Source organism: Entelurus aequoreus, linkage group LG22 (genome assembly GCF_033978785.1).
Source record: "Entelurus aequoreus isolate RoL-2023_Sb linkage group LG22, RoL_Eaeq_v1.1, whole genome shotgun sequence".
In the NCBI taxonomy this organism is placed as follows: domain Eukaryota; kingdom Metazoa; phylum Chordata; class Actinopteri; order Syngnathiformes; family Syngnathidae; genus Entelurus; species Entelurus aequoreus.
The window spans coordinates 8,701,041-8,718,906 of record NC_084752.1 but is presented as its reverse complement, the minus strand read 5'-3'; the positions used below and the strand labels follow the sequence as shown (position 1 = coordinate 8,718,906).

The window sequence follows — 17,866 nt, the reverse complement described above, 5'->3', positions numbered from 1 at the left end:
ATGTCATCAGTGTTTGAACCTGACAATGTTAATATACCAGATTGTAGCCAAAGGATCATTTTGTTGCTGTTTTTATCTGCCACACGTACGGTAGAAAGCTGGTCCGTGAAAATAATGCATACATTAAACCGGTCCCTGGTGGAAAAAAGGTTGGGGAACCCTGGTGTAAATGGTAAATAAAAACAGAATACAATCATTCGCAAATCCTTTTCAACTTATATTCAATTGAATAGACTGCAAAGACAAGATATTTAATGGTCACACTGAGAAACTTCTTTTTTTTTTTTTGCAAAATAATCATTAACTTAGAATTTAATGGCAGCAAAAAAGTTGTCACAGGGGCGTTTTTACCACTGTGTTACATGGCCTTTCCTTTTAACAACACTCAGTAAACGTTTGGGAACTGAGGAGACACATTTTTAAGGCTTGAGCCGGTGCCGAGTCTGCAACTGGACATGACATCAAGTGCAAAAAAATTAGTACTATTTGATTTTACGTGAATCTGTAATCAAGGAAAACGAAAATTAAGAAAAATAAATTATCTGACTTTTTCATAGAATTCTGGTGATATTGCGACCTAAATCTTGCAAAATGATGACGTTTATTGTAATATTCCATCTTTTCTTTAAATGATGACTTTAATAAGGAGGGGGTTTTTTTTCTCCTTTTTTTTCCCTCATTTTTCTCTCAACTTTATTCTTTCTTGATAAGAAACATCTCCCAGTGGGATGTAGTGCTGTTTAACACCACTTCAAATCTACAACCCCGGAAATAAAAATGACAAACCTAACGCTGCGTTTATTATTTCCTCCATTACTGTCTTTCTAAAGGCAGAATTGTTGCATGCTGCTCTGGTCTTGAAAATCTCCCTGGCGAGATGAGTCTATTGAGCATGAGTGTGCAGGTTTAGGAAGGCTGCATGGAAGCTGAGACAGGCTGGCTGCTGCCCGGGTCTGTTGTCATTCCGAACACAGAGCTAGGTAAAGTGAGCCCTGCGCCTGCGTGGGGTGGCAGGAAACCAGAGAGCGGACAAGGGAGGAAAAAGGAGGCGAGATATACGATGAGATGTGAACGGAGGGGCCGGAGCTGACGGGCTCTGACGAGAGAGGCGCTAATGAGGACGTGAGGAAGTGTCTGCTTGTCTAGAGCAAAAAAACTACCACTTGTTGCACTTTAGTAGTCAACATGAGTAATGAGAGAGCAGGACGACGGCTAGGAAATCTTGAAGAGACGCATCTACTGTGTCACCGCTGAGTTAAGGGAGTGGGGCCAAACACCTATTTCGAGAGAGGGAATAATAATCAATGACTTACCAATCATTAATGAGAGGAGCTTCTGGACCTTGGAGCTTACTCCCACAACTCTGTACAGACCTTGGTCATTGATACCTGTGCAGCAACAATAATGACAATCATTTCAGCACTTTTACCGGCAAATAAGCTGACAACAGAAGCAAGATATACTTCAACGTGTGTGTATAAAATGTAAAAAAAATATACAGTCTGTATGTGTATACACACAACATATTAGGGCACTTTAACTTTCAACATTGAATTAATAAATAAAGGCATGTGAAGTTCAAAAGGAGTAATAATTAAAAGGACCTGTGATCAATAGCTATAATGTAAGCTACTGATGTTCAAAACAAGTGCAAGTCCGCCCCCGTGTGTACAAAAAGAGACACTGCACCCTTGTGAATCACTTTCTTTGTTAAGTTTGCAAGCAGCGTTACGCAAAACCCAAGCAACCGATTTCCACACAAATATGTGGAGTGAGTCAAAGAAGAACCCATTTTAATGCATGTGGAGGTGTTTTACCCTTGACTTGGTCATTTTCCCTTACTTTTTAAGTGTAATGCGGGAAGGATTCATGTAAACGTGCTAATCCAAATGTTTCCTTCCTTGGTGCTCTCTCCACTCAGTCTGGTGATGTAACCCACTGTTTGCACGCTCACCTCTTGTTTCTATGGCGCTGATGGAGTTCTTCACAAAATCCAAACCCACTTCATCCAGCTGGGCATCGACTGCAGAAAGAAAAGAAAAAAAAGAAAAAGAAGATGAAGATGAATTCGGTTTGGTAAGAAAATGCTTTAGAGTCCTACTGAAATTTGAAAAAACATGATGTGGTCAATGAATTTTTATATATATATATATATATATATATATATATATATATATGAACCAAATACAATGGTAATTGAAGAAAATATTGCACAATCTTGCAATATACTAAATTAATAGTACAAATGTATTTTATAAAATCTTTGTCCCATCCAAAATTAGCCAATACTAATTTTTCGATTAATAATTAAATATCAAAAAATTTAATCAATAGAGAATAATAAATTAAATGACGTTCAATAACTATTTTAAAACATGTTCCTACTATGTTTGACTTTTTCACAAAACTACAAAGGTATTCTGATTATATTCTGACCTTATACTTGTAAAATGATGTTTTTATTGTAATATGACTTTTTTTCCCCGTAATATGACTTATCTTCTGACATTTTATTTAATTTACGTTGTTCTCACACAATTACAATTTCATTCATTCAAAGACAACTTTGAATAATGATACATTTAATGATACATTTGATACTAAATGTACATAAATATACATATATAGAATTACAATCACTCTGTGCATATACAGTGGAACCTCGATTTACAAACCCTTCTAATTGGCAAACTTTTCGGGTTACAAACTTTAGATCGCGGCAACTATGCCTCTGTGTGCAAACCATGTCTCGACGTACGAACATTATTTTGTGTGCCGCTGGAAGCTTTAGGCCATGTTTAATGACATCACTTCCTGAGTAGCACAGTCCACACGGGGTGCGGACATTTTGGAGAGGCGGCACCCTTACGTCCCGTTTACGCAGTCAATTACTCGGTCGCCACTTCTCAGTGCTTCAGCGTGTGTTTCTTTTCTCGCCATTCACCAAGTTTTGCCTATTTTGCTTACTCAAAATAGGTTGAAAAAAAGACGACAAACCAGTCTGGAAATAAAGAGGGATTTGCTGTGGACTTAAACTTACAGGAGAGGGAACCGACACACACTTCTTCATCCATCACTCCAAACGTTTGCAAGTTTTACAACATAGCTAAAACAATTCATCCTTACCAAACCATGCCATGTGTGATGTATTTTCATGCATATTTGTACATGCTAACCTAACCTAACCTAACCTATCCCATAACCCCGGAGGGTCGTTGGGGCACCACAGACGATCTGTTGACCAGCTCCCTCCATCCCTCTCTGTCCTCAGCAGCTCTCATTGCCTCAGTGAGTTTCAGGTGAGTCCATTCTCCGATGTTATCTTCCCATCTTTTCTTTTGTCTCCCTCGTCTCCTGCCACCTTGTACGGTGCCTTGCAGGATGGTTTTTGCAAGGCCTGAGGATCTGGTGAAGTGTCCGTACCACCTCAGTGTCCGCTTTATGAGCAGGTCATCATGTGAGCCGATGGTTTGGCTGATCTTTTGCCGGACTTCTTCGTTTGTGACATGTTGGGTGTAGAAGATACCCGTGAGTCTTCTGTAGCATCTCATCTCCATGCTCTGAATTATCTTCTGCAGCTCTGCTGTAAGGGTCCATGTTTCACAGGCGTAAAGGAAGATCGACATTACAAGTGAGCGCTGTAATCTCACCTTTGATGCCACACTGAGGTTTGTCTTTCCATATGGGCTTGAGTTTTGCCTGAGCAGCAGTTGTTCTGACAAGGACTTCCCGTTTGGATCCTTATCGGACACGACTGCACCGAGGTACTTGAAGCTCGACACCGTGTCCAGTGCATGTCCATTGCCTTTGATGTCTGAGCGGATCACATTGTTGTTGTTGGTCATCATTTTGTTTTTTTCAGCATGAATTTCCATTCCATAGGCTCGGGAGGTGGTATCAAGCCTTTCAACTAGACTGGCAAGTTCTCTTTCTTCTCCAGCTAGCCCATCGATATCATCTGCAAAACGGAGGTTGGTGATTGGTCTGCCTCCAATGCTGACAGTTCCTTCTTGATCTGCCAGGGCATCCGTCATGATACGCTCCAGAAAGATGTTGAAGAGAATGGGAGAGAGAAGGCATCCTTGGCGCACTCCAATTGTTGTCCTGAACCAGTGTCCGATAGCGCCGTTGTAGAGAACTGCGCTGGTAGCTTTATTGTACAGATGTTGAATGACTCTGACAATGTTAGGACTGATGTTATAGTTCCTCATGGTTGGCCACAGTGCAGCATGCCATACCCGGTCGAAGGCTTTCTTAAAGTCTACAAACACATGGTAAAGGTGTTGTTGATGCTGCAGGCGTCTCTTGTACGTGCTATCGTAATGTAAATAAGCTAGCGTCTTTAACATTAGCCAATATACTAACACCTTTACAAGTGTCTGTGTTAGTATTATTAACTGACAATGGCATTCTTTTTGTATCGTTTCAGTTTCGTTAATTCACTAAAACGCCTGGAGTTATTGAGTCTGTTTAGCTGACTGGAAAGCTATCTTCCGCAGCTAGTGGGTCCATGACGATGACTTGTGTTTTGTTTGATCGGCCGTTTTACTGCCGTGTGACAGGCACCTTTCGGAAAAACAATTAAGGTTTGTAAATAAACATTAAAAAAATATTTTGTACCGGTATATATCTGCGGTTTATAGTACGCAGCGGCTAATATATGAAAACATATAATTTTCTTCTAAAATTTGGTGGGTGTGGCTTAAATCCCGGTGCACTATATAACCCAGAAAATACAGTGTATATATACACATTATAGGGTCTTCAAATGTGCATTCTTTTACTGAAACAGGGAATTTTGTCAAGGGTACAACCAATTATTTATGTTTACATTGTTTCTTATGGGGAACTCAGCTTCAATATATGAACTTTTCATTTTATAAAACATGTTCAAGAACCAATTAAGTTTGTCAATCGAGGTTCCACTGTATACATTCTTTTTTTTTTGCATATGCAACATTGCAGGCTTATTGCACATGTGTCAAACTCAAGGCCTGGGGGCCAGATGTGGCCCGCCACTTCATTTCATTTGGCCTTCGAAAGCCTGGAAATAATATGTATCAATAAAGTACTGTAACTTTTCTTACTAAATGGTTTCTTTCTTTCTATTTTGGGAGAAAAAATATATATGTACTCCATGTAATCGCAAATTATGTTAACTTAAATATTGTCTAATTATGCAAAAATATATTATCAAACATTCAAACAATTTTTTAAATAGATATAAATAATAATGATTTCAAAGCAAGTTATCCATCAAAATTGTGCAATGTAAAAGTAGCAATAGATTTCATGGTAAAATTTACTGTGGTTTTTACAGCATTTTTTTCTAAATGAAAAAAACTAAAAAGTACTTTTTTTTACTGTAATAAACAGTGGTGCCGTTTTGGCATTTACAATAATACACCGAAAAATCTACAGTTGTTGATTTGCGGTACAAAAAACAAAAAAAACAAAACTGGCGGCTCAGGTGCCAAAATGTTACTTTAAAATTGCACACTCGGAGTCAAATGTATTGTACATACAAATTCACATATACTCACATACATACACAGGTACCTACGCTCCCACATACATATACAAATACAGTACATATTTACATACTCAAAAAGTTCGTACATCCACACGCACATTCATTATACAAACATACACATACTGTACATAAACATTCACTGTACAAACACACATACAAATCCTGTACATATACATTCACTGTACAAACACACATATACACATACTGTACATATACAAGTACATATGCATACATACACTCATGCATATAATCACGTTTCATCAAACATATATTAACGTTGTTGCCCTAGGGTAAACTGGGTATAACACATGGCACACTGACAAAGCTTAACCTATTGTTACTATACCAATCTATAATGTTAATGTAGGTTGCTTCTCTTTCTTCCCCTCCATTTTTCTGCATTCTTTCGTATCTCAAGTTATCATTACGTATATGTATTGTTGCATTTGAACAACTGTATTGTTGATAATAAAGGTAAAGTATTGGTATTGTTCATTATCAATAGCGCTATTTCTATTGGTATTTGTATTGCTCCATTTGTAGTGTAATAATGCTCATTGTCATTTCTATATTATTTTTTATTTTTGCTAACTGCTTATTTGCTATTACTTTTACCATCATATCTGTACATGTCGTATTTGCTGATGTTGCTCTATTGTTGTTGTTGTTGTATTTGCTGTTGTTGTTTTTGTCTCTCCGTCTAATCCCCCTCTTTTCCCCACAATTTCCCCCTCTGTCTTCCTTTTTTTCTCTTTCTATCCCCTCCTGCTCCGGCCCGGCTGCACCAAATGATAATATAAATACATTTAATTAAGTCAAATACAAATAAGGCAACAAGAGAAGTATCCTACACTTCTCTTTTGTAAAGTAAATCTGAACAGCCGATATGGGCAACTATACATCAACTATATGATTTGCCTGAGAAGCTGGACAGGACAAAAATAAATAAATAAATAAATAAATAAATAAATAGCATTTTTTTTCATTTACAGTAAAAAAACAAATGTAAATTTTACAGTAAAATTCTGGCAACTGAACTGCCTTTTTTTTTTAACCATAAAAACAGCAGTACTGTTTTTCCATTTATAGTAATATACACTACATTTTGAGGTGAAATTATTGCAATTTACCATATTTTTTTAACATTAACTTTTTTTTTTTAATCTACTAATAAAATGCATTTAAAAAATGGTGTAATAATAGTATTCACTGTTAGAAGCGGCCCTCTGGGGCCAAACATAACTGCGATGTGGCCCTCAGCGAAAACCACTTTGACACCTCTGGCTTATTGGGACACTCACTTCCTCTCTCTTTGGAATAGGTCCTTCCAAGATAGTGTCCAATCTGTTTTAAGACACAGCATATTTGTTATTGCGATAAAACGACATGTATGAATAGCGGCTAATGAAGATGTAGTATAAAGTTGTTTGGACTCACAGGCTCCTTCCCACCCATGGCCTGCATCCAGAACTTGTGGTCCCCCTCCGAAAGAGCCTGCACTGTGAGGGCTGTTCCTGGCCTGAAGCAGAGGGAAAATAGCTTATTCATGCGATGTTACAAACATGAGCATCTACACAACTATATGATTTGCCTGAGAAGCTGGACAGGACAAAAAAATAAAATAAAAAAAATAAAAAACATGAACATTGTTTTCGAAATCTAAGGGGTGTCTACCGGTCTGTTATGTCCAGCTCCAAGCAGAACCTTCGGTCCAACATGTCTGTCGTTTTGCGGAGGCAGGACTTGAGGGTAACTGACTCCATCTCACCCTGAAGAACAAAAGGCGACAGAAAGCTTAAGTTAAAAAAAATGCATTACGAAAACGGTCAACGCGTGGCTTGCTAGTAGGGGTGGGTGGAACAATACTTTTTTTGTGTGTGTGTTATGTTCTTTACAAAAAAGGGTACCAAGTTCTTGGACACAGGAGAGCTTTGGGGGAAAAAACAAAAAGGATTTGAATGAGAGCCAATAATAGTTTTTGCTTTTGTTTACTTATTTTGCACTACTGACTTTATTATGCTGAAAAATGGTATGTAATAAAATAGAATATTACATTGTCTGGTAGTGATGGGTCAAACGATACTGAAGCGTTGATGCATTATGAAAGACAAGGAGTGATGCTGTGTCCTTCGATACCTCGATGTGTGTGTCACTTTAAAAAAAACATGCGACCAATAAACTCTGGTAATTTAAGAGTGCTTTTCTTGGCTCACGAATCGGAGGAGTGGCGTGCCAGAATTGATTTTGTCGCCATACAGTAGGCTAGACTATTGTAATGGTCTCCTTGCAGGTCTTCCCAAAAAAACTGTCAGGCAGCTACAGCTTGTTCAGAACGCTGCTGCTAGAGTTCTAACAAAGACCAAAAAATGTGAGCACATTACACCAATTCTTAAATCCTTACATTGGCTCCCTGTACATCAGAGAATTGATTTCAAAATCCTCCTGCTCACATATAAATCACTACATGGTCTAGGGCCCAAGTATATTACTGATATGCTCCCACTATATAAGCCCTCTAGATCACTAAGATCTTCTGAGACCAATCTGTTAGCGGTTCCAAGAGTAAACTCAAATCAAGGGAGAGCATCATTCAGTCACTATGCAACAAATAGCTGGAATAAACTTCCTGAAGATGTCAGACTTTCCCCAACTCTGACTACTTTTAAAACTAGACTGAAGACTTTTATGTTCACCTTAGCTTTCAGCTAAATCTTTTAATCTTTTAACTTTTAACGTCTGCACTGTTTTTATTTTTATTGTCTGCATTTTAATTTTGCTTTTATTTTCTTTCATTTCACTTTGTTGTCTGTCAAGCACTTTGAGTCTGCCTTGTGTATGAAAAGCGCTATACAAATAAAGTTGCCTTGCCTTGCCATTATCAATGGAACGAAGAAAAAAAAAATTCCAAGGAGTGGGGTCCTCTTGATTTTTTAGCGCCAAATAAGATACGTGTTTCTTTTCCTGCTGAATATTTGGCTGATTGACCAGAGTTGCATGTTTCATATTTATTTCTGCACAGCTATAAAAAAATATATAATACAGTATTAGCTAACTATTAACTTTGTTTGCAGGTCAAATGTAGTGACTTTTTTAATCCAGCAGATGGCGACATTGTGAAGTACCAACACAGTATCAGTGCCACACACTTACTGATGCATCATTGTGAATTATTAGTGAATTATATTTATACAGCGCTTTTCTCTAGTAACTCAAAGCGCTTTACATTGTGAAACCCAATATCTAAGTTACATTTTTAAACCAGTGTGGGTGGCACTGGGAGCAGGTCAGGAAAAGTGTCTTGCCCAAGGACACAACGGCAGTGACTAGGTTGGCAGAAGCGGGGATCGAACCTGGAACCCCCAAGTTGATGGCATGGCCACGCTACCAACCGAGCTATACCGCCCCAACCGAGCTATACATATATCATTTACCCATCACTATTGTCTTGTACTATCGCATGATTCAAATCTAACCACGGCAACCGCTCTCGTCATTTTCCGTAATGCCCTAACAAATTGACCGACATCGACGGCAAGAACATGCTGTGACCGGCCTTGACTTTTTACTTGTTAATGAACGAGGGTTGTAACGGTAAACGGTATAATGACAATTTGCGATAAAATTACAGACGAATAGTAATACCGTCTAATTTTTTAATGACCGAAAAAACGTCATTTATTAATGCATTTTAGGCAACAGGAAGTCGTTTGGCTTGATAATCCTGGCAGACAAGCAACACAGACTTTGCTGCGGAGGTTTCCCCTCGCAGTAAACGGAGCCAAGCGCTTGGTTTAACGTCATTTTCCCCTCGCTTCCCGTCGTGCGTTTAAGAGCGCACTGCTTTGTTTAGATGGAGACAGGTGTGGACATTATATGAAAGACACTTGTCCCCACACTAAAAATATACAGCGAAGGAGAAAACTATTTGATGTTGCTTTTATTTTCTCAATACAGGGTCCATCAGCTGCTGCGACAGTTAATGAGGTGAGGAAACATGCAGCAGGCGATGTGTCGTGAACGTTGTCACAACTTGTTTATTAAGTCTTTCTTTTGTTTACTAGGATGTTCACTCCTTTATTTAACTGCAAACAGTATCAGTCCTCAAATAACATCAATAGTAGCTAAAATGTTTTGTCATCTCATCGAATTGAACGCTGGCTGTGAAGAGTGTGTATTCGATGTGAGAGGTATCACTCTTTATTTTTGTTGGGCAAACTGTTATACTGAACTACAAGGAGGCGTTGTTAGAGAAGTTTATTAGACTTCATCTTCATTAGCCAAACTGCTTTGAGTTTTATATTAAAATCAAAAAGCAAACGCCATGGTTTTTTTTTACATTTCTTGTGTTTTTTTCATGTCACAAAGGTGTTACTTCAAAAACCATTCATGTGACACAGCATTTTGTTCATGTGTTATTGTGTATAGTTAATTCCTGTATGCCATATTTCTGCTCAAACTCTTAATTAATCTGTCCCGATAAAGCATCTACATAACTTAAAAACAAATAAATAATTTGTTTTTTAAATACCTCCCTCTATCAAAATGTAAAAATAAAGATAAAGGCATCCATCCTTTTTCTACCGCTTGTCCATGTAATGCAGGGGTGTCCAAACTTTTTCCACTGAGGGCCGCACACGGAAAAATTAAAGCATGCTGGGGCCATTTTGATATTTTTCATTTTCAAACCATAACAAAATACTGTATATGGATTTTTTTATTTATTTTTTACCTTTAGGGCTCCCGGGGTTTATAAAGAGTCATGTTACCTGAACATTACATTTCAACTATTATCTTGTTTGTTTTATGCTCTTTTGTCAAAGAAAACGTTGATGTTTTTGTATGGCAACATACAAAAACGTATGCAAAATATATGCAATATTTTCCACATAAAACATTTTAATGTGAAATATTTGAAATTATTGGAGCCTTGAATAGGTTAATAAGTCATAACATTGTTATTTTTATTTTTTTTGAGCAATGGCAAAAAAATTGAAATAAAGATAAACAAATGAAAAAAAAACAGCCTGCATGGCAGCTTTGTGTCAACATTGCACCTTTTTCTAGTGAGATTTCACCTCATTCCACTTTTTTTAATGTTTTTTTATTTATTTTTGTAATAGCATTTCCAGAATGTGTGGCGGGCCGGTAAACAATTAGCTGCGGGCCGCAAATGGCCCCCGGGCCGCACTTTGGACACCCCTGATGTAATGTAAAAAGCTGACAAGTGAAAATAATGTTTGCCTTGGTGCCCTTCTAACTTGCCTTGGTGCCCTAAAATATGAGCCCTAATTTAAGGCAACACTCACCTTGACCTTAAAAAGTAAAAATTTGAAGCCAGCTATTGTATTGATCAAATATTGTTAAATTGTTCACAGGTAAATTAATAAAAGTATTAACTATTTGAAATTATCCGTCCTGTGTTTTATTCAGATTATAATCTTGATCCAACAAATTAAAGGAAAAATCCCAAAAGTATATATAATCTTGTAAATTTCGAGGTATCGTCAAAAGCGACCAATATTTACTTGGTATCGGCTCAATACCAACATTCACAGTATTGCCCACCCCTACTTGTTCGCATCTAATGTGTACACTCACAGTCCTTCCACCAGATCTGTGGTCAAAGGTCACCATATGCAGGATCTTCTGCTCTTTGACAAAGGTGCAGTAACGTTTCACCCAACTAGAACCAAAGGGCGGTGGCCCTAGGGACGCAAAAACAGGCAGACGTAAACATGCAGCTACGGAAAAACTTCAGCGGCATGATACGGTCTACAAAAGTTGGAGCATAAACTCCATCTGGACCGTACGTTTTTCCTGGACGTAGAGGTAGCCTTCATAGCTGATGGAGCTGGTCTGTCTGTAGTCCTTAGGCACCTCCCGGATCCTTTTCATGAGATCGTAGACCTCAGAGCGCGCGCCCTCAAACCGACTCCTCGTCTGCCAAGGGAAAGTCACACATCATTTGAAATGAGTAGTTGTGCTTCAATGCATGAGACATTGCATTTAACACACACATACAAAACGACTACTAATCCAGATTGCATATTCGGCGCAATGGAAACATGTCGTATATCAGGTTGTAATATGCATAGGCAAGATATAGGATTCCTACTTTGTAGAGATACTTTTTTGTGCACCACTCAAAGTATTACGAAACCCAAAACCAGTGAAGTTGGCAAGTTGTGTAAATGGTAAATAAAAACAGAATACAATGATTTGCAAATTCTTTTCAACCTATATTCAATTGAATAGACTGCAAAGACAAGGTTTTTAATTTTTTTTTGCAAATAATCATTAACTTAGAATTTAATGGCAGCCACACATTTCAAAAAAGTTGGCACAGGGGAATTTTTACCAATGTGTTACATGGCCTTTCCTTTTAACAACACTTTGTAAACGTTTGGGAACTAAGGAGACACATTTTTAAGCTTTTCAGGTGGAATGCTTTCCCATTTTTGCTTGATGTACAGCTTAAGTTGTTCAACAGTCCGGGGTCTCTGTTGGGGTATTTTAGGCTTCATAATGCGCCACACATTTTCAATGGGAGACAGGTCTGGACTACAGGTAGGCCAATCTAGTACCCGCACTCTTTTACCACGAAGCCACGCTGTTGTAACACGTGCTGAACGTTTCTGGGTGTTGTTGATAAATAGCTTTCGCTTTGCATCGTAGAGTTTTAACTTGCAGTTACAGATGTAGCGACCAACTGTAGTTACGGACAGTGGTTTTCTGAAGTGTTCCTGAGCCCATGTGGTGATATCCTTTACACACTGATGTCGCTTTTTGATGCAGAACCACCTGGGGGATCGAAGGTCCCGGGCGTTCAATGTTGGTTTTCGGTCTTGCCGCTTACATGCAGTGATTTCTCCAGATTCTCTGAAACTTTTGATGATATTACAGACCGTAGATGGTGAAATCCCTAAATTTCTAGCAATAGCTGGTTGAGAAATGTTGTTCTTAAACTGTTGGACAATTTGCTCAGGCATTTGTTGACACAGTGGTGACCCTCGCCCCATCCTTGTTTGTGAATGAATGAGCATTTCATGGAAGCTGCTTTTATACACAATCATGGCAGTCACCTGTTCCCAATTAACCCATTCACCTGTGGGATGTTCCAAATAAGTGTTTGATGAGCATTCCTCAACTTTCTCAGTCTTTTTTGCCAATTGTGCCATCTTTTTTTGAAACATGTTGCAGGCATCAAATTCCAAATGAGCTAATATTTGCAAAAAATAAAGTTTACCAGTTTGAACATTAAATATCTTGTCTTTGCAGTCTATTCAATTGAATATAGGTTGAAAAGGATTTGCAAATCAATGTATTCTGTTTTTGTTTACACAACGTGCCAACTTCACTGGTTTTGGGTTTTGAATTTAGAGGAGGATGAACTTTGAAATGTGGTGTTGCTAACATCATTTGAGATCCTAATATGAACCACAAAAGCAATCCATTGAGTTTTGAGGCAGCATTTTTCACCCCTTTATAAATTCAATGTACTTCAAAAGGCAGTCAACTGTGTCCTTTACGCTGTCCTTACTACTGGAATCTTACTTTTATAATTAAAATACATTGGACAATTAGAACACCACCATTGTGGCACTACATCGGGTTTGTGATGAAAATGCTTTGGAAGACCTACATACAGTGGAGCCTCCATTTACGTACCCCTCTATTTTATATCAGAGGGGACAGAGCCTTTTCCGTTGCCGCCCCTAAGCTCTGGAACAGCCTTCCCCTCCACATTAGGTCAGCCCGGTGCCTGGGGGTCTTCAAAACCCTCCTTAAGACCTACCTCTTCTCGCTGGCCTTTGACCCGAGCTGAGTCCGCCCACTAGGCCACCATTTCTAGTCCCCCCCCCCTCCCACCCCTTCGCTTTAGTTGTATTTTTCAATTTGTCGCACTTTTATTATTATTTTTTATTCTGCAAATTTTTAAACTTTTTATTCGACCCCTTTTACCGTATTGCATTTGCACTATCTTGTTTAGCACATTCATTGTTTATGTTCTTTGTTTGTTTTTTGTTTTTGCTTAGTTTTTTGTTTTTTGTTTGCTCCATGCTTTTTTAACCTGTAAAGCACTTTGGTTCAATCTAAAAAGTTGTTGAAAATGTGCTATATAAATAAAGTTGACTTGACTTGACTCTATTTGCAAACTTTTCGATTTACAAACTTTCAGATTTGCGCCTAATACGAACCATGTCTGTGTGTAAAAACGCTTCAATCATTCATTTTGTGTTCCACTGGCAGCCATTTTGTGCTTGCTCGCATTGAAGAGATGGAGGAAGCAGGCTTCGTACCACAGGAAAGTTTTATTGGTGACGAGAACAGACTTTTGTGGAAAAAGACTTACTTCACAGTGGCAGAGGAGACTACCTCTTGTTTAGCGGCGTCTCTTCCAAAACACGCACAGGCACACACACACACACACGCACGCACACACACACACACACACACAGTGCCTCCCCCCGGACCCTATCTTCTCGTCCTAGTCTTCTCGTTTCTCTCCTCTCGTGCTAAGGAGCAGTTCATGAGAGGACCTTTGCCGAACTTAATTTATTGACTGTAAGTGGACTTCACTAAAATGTTTATCATTGTAGCAGTATGGTATTATCAATCACATTGATAATGTTAAGGATTTTTGTGATTTTTGATTGTTTGTGAGGACACCAAAGGGGCTTCAGTGTGTGCGTGTTGGCAGAGCAGCACAAACAGGACAGTTCAGCTTGTCGTTTTGGCTTGTTAATAAAGAGACATTGATCCATTACCTTCGTGTTATGTTTGTTTTATTATACAGTACTGTATAGTAGGGCTGGGCGATGTATCGAGTTTGTAAGATATATCGATATATTTTTAAACAAGATATGAATTAAGAAAATATCGTAATATCGATATAATTCATTTCACGTTGCTTATTTGTTGTGTTCCTTGTTCTCCGCCGCTCCCTACTCCATGGGCTACTAAACCCCTCCCCTTCCTCCTTCCAAGACGTGCTTGCACGCATAGACATCTTCTAAGGGTACGCAGCATCGACTGCTACTGCCTACTGGCGCTGACGAGATGCGGGGCCGCCATCTTGGAGTGGTGATCCACTCCACTCAGTGCAATTCATTTGGCAGGAGCAATGACTGTCAGCGCATTAAATTCATCTTACCTCACTGAATACCACTGATTTTCACGCGCTTTTTTGTCATACGTGTAGCTATGATAAAGGACACATGTTTTGCCGTGTTTTATTATACATAGTAACAGTAATAGAATATTCTTATATGCTATAAGTGACCAGACGTCCGAGATCAAAACTGGGAATACAATCCCAGAGAAGGGGGAAAAAACGGTCAGCCACTTTAAATTCAAGAAACAATATGATTAGGTTATATATACATACGTATATCCTACATACACAATGTATGAATACATTAGATATCTATATATCTTAGGGACCTATAGACTGTATATCTGTTGCTGCAGCAGCAGAAAGTTTATTCTGTCTTGCCTTTTCCTGTTTATCACATATTTTGTCCCACACATTTCACAAAGATGGGCTACACAAAATTGGGTTAGAAAGCTAGACTAAATTTAGATTTGTATAATACTGTATAGCCACTGTCCATCTGATTGTCTAGTTAGCTAACATATATTACCCCCCCTACACAATCTGGACTGTGGTCCTAACTTTTACCCCTGTTGGCTTTTACAATCTTTATCTTCATCATTTATTTCAACGTTATGTTATTCAAGTATGACATTTTTAAATTTAATTAATTTCATTGACAAGCAATTCTATTATGATCATACTCTTGTTTGCTAGCGGCTACAATTTTAGTACTATTGAAGATCTATGCTCCTTCTCAACTCTTTGGTAATATTATTTTCACAAAATAGCTGGTTCATGCTAAATATTACTTGTGAAAAGTAATCCACCGATTCCTATTTTCAACAGTCCGCTCATTTGAGCAGGAAAACGCTGAACACCATCTTTATTTTCTACCTGTAAACTGTCAGTTTAGGCTGCTCGCCGGCTCCTCATCACCACTTCAAAATGGCGGCCCAATTTCTCGCGTCACAGCAGCCAATGCTGCATCTACTTATAACATGTCTATGCTTGCACGTATGAGAACATCCATAATTGGTTGGTGGTTTACTATGTTGAGTCACGATTGGTTAGGGACAGGCCAATCAGAGGCAAGATAGGGCGGGTCATAGAACCAGGAAGGGAAATCACAAACTGCCTGCCTGCAAATGTATTTTTTTATCTGAGTTTGAAACATTTAGTATTATTTGCACAACTATGTTATTTATTTTATGTAGAAAGAATATTTTTCTATTTTATTTATGTTATGTAATTCTGTACTACTTAAACAGTTTCTTTTCTGTGCTGTTAATACCCATCTTGACTAAGTGGGGTAATAAAAGCGCCACTGACTGTTTACAGAACAGTTGTCATTCACTTAAATTTTACGGAATATCCCTCAAAAATGAATATCTTTATATGTATACTTTCCCCGAAAAATATATGGAGATATATATCGAATATAGAGTTTAAAAGTAAAAATATATCGAGATATACTTTTTCGTCCATATCGCCCAGCCCTACTGTATAGTAGGGCTGTAAATCTTTGGGCCCCACACGATTCCATTTGATTAAATTCTTGGGGGAAACGATTAAATTTAGAATCCATTCAAGATTCAAAATCAATTGTCTATTATCAATCTTTTAATAACATTGGTTGCCAGTTGTATGATTAACTACATTCCTCCATAAAATAGATAACAGCTCTGATCAATTTCTATATTAATTCACAAACCCTGTTTAAGAACTAATTACGTTTGTATATCGAGGCTCCAATGTGTATGTATGTCCCAGCAGTAATGATAGTTTGTTTACTTCCTGTGTTTAACATGTACCAGGTTACTATTTTTATATACACTACCGTTCAAAAGTTTGGGGTCACATTGAAATGTCCTTATTTTTTAAGGAAAAGCACTGTACTTTTCAATGAAGATAACTTTAAACTAGTCTTAACTTTAAAGAAATACACTCTATACATTGCTAATGTGGTAAATGACTATTCTAGCTGCAAATGTCTGCTTTTTGGTGCAATATCTACATAGGTGTATAGAGGCCCATTTCCAGCAACTATCACTCCAGTGTTCTAATGGTACAATGTGTTTGCTCATTGGCTCAGAAGGCTAATTGATGATTAGAAAACCCTTGTGCAATCATGTTCACACATCTGAAAACAGTTTAGCTCGTTACAGTAGCTACAAAACTGACCTTCCTTTGAGCAGATTGAGTTTCTGGAGCATCACATTTGTGGGGTCAATTAAACGCTCAAAATGGCCAGAAAAAGAGAACTTTCATCTGAAACTCGACAGTCTATTCTTGTTCTTAGAAATGAAGGCTATTCCACCAAATTGTTTGGGTGACCCCAAACTTTTGAACGGTAGTGTACATTGTGGTCATTTACGACAGTGTTTCTCAACCTTTTTTGAGCCAAGGCGCATTTTTTTTCCATTGAAAAAATCCGGTGACACTCCACCACCAGAAATCATTAAAAAATGAAACTCAGTAGACAATAAAAAGTCGTTGTCACAATTGTTGGATATGAAAACCATAACCAACCTTGCATCACTATAGCTCTTGTCTCAAAGTAGGTCTACTGTCACATCACGCCGTGACTTATTTTGAGTTTTTTGGTGTTTCCCCGTGCGTGTAAATTTAGTTCTTGTCTTGCGCTCCTATTTTGGTGGCTTTTCCTGTTTTGTTGGTATTTTCCTGTTGCAGTTCCATGTCTTCCTTCCAGCGCTATTCCCCGCACGTTTTTTTTTTTTTTTAGCCATCAAGAATGTTTAAGTTGTTGCTATCTTTTTTTGTGTGGACACTGTTGATTGTCATCTCATGTACGGATGTACTTTGTGGACGCCATCTCTGCTCCACACGCTGTAAGTCTTTGCTGTCGTCCAGCATTCTGTTTTTGTTTACTTTGTAGCCAGTTCAGTTTTAGTTTTGTTCTGGATAGCCTTCCCTAAGCTTCAATACCTTTTCTTAGGGGCACTCACCTTTTGTTTATTTTTGGTTTAAGCATTCGATACCTTTTTACCTGCACACTGCCTCCTGCTGTCACCTGCATATTGTGATCACGACAAACCGTCGTCGTGACGTGCTCCCAAAACATCTACAAAGCAATTAGCTACCGGCTTCCACCTACTGATATGGTATGGTATAACATGGTTACTCTGCCGAGCTCTAGATAGCACCGACACTCAACAACGGCACACTATTTGCAGATTATAATTACTGGTTTGCAAAAAATATTTTTAACCCAAATA

General features: G+C 38.3%; 1 protein-coding gene across 4 annotated transcripts in view; it reads right to left on the bottom strand.

Moving 5' to 3' along the window:
- The window catches only part of arhgap10 (Rho GTPase activating protein 10), a 150,713-nt gene that overhangs the window by 75,524 nt on the left and 57,323 nt on the right, over window positions 1-17,866 (bottom strand). For all 4 annotated transcript variants that reach the window (XM_062032902.1, XM_062032903.1, XM_062032904.1 and 1 more), the window contains exons 8-14: window positions 11,344-11,473; window positions 11,132-11,238; window positions 7,208-7,302; window positions 6,971-7,052; window positions 6,835-6,877; window positions 1,955-2,023; window positions 1,314-1,388 (exon numbers count right to left, since the gene is read on the bottom strand). In XM_062032902.1, the coding sequence (XP_061888886.1) occupies window positions 1,314-1,388; window positions 1,955-2,023; window positions 6,835-6,877; window positions 6,971-7,052; window positions 7,208-7,302; window positions 11,132-11,238; window positions 11,344-11,473 (601 nt within the window). The remainder of the gene's footprint in view (window positions 1-1,313; window positions 1,389-1,954; window positions 2,024-6,834; window positions 6,878-6,970; window positions 7,053-7,207; window positions 7,303-11,131; window positions 11,239-11,343; window positions 11,474-17,866) is intronic.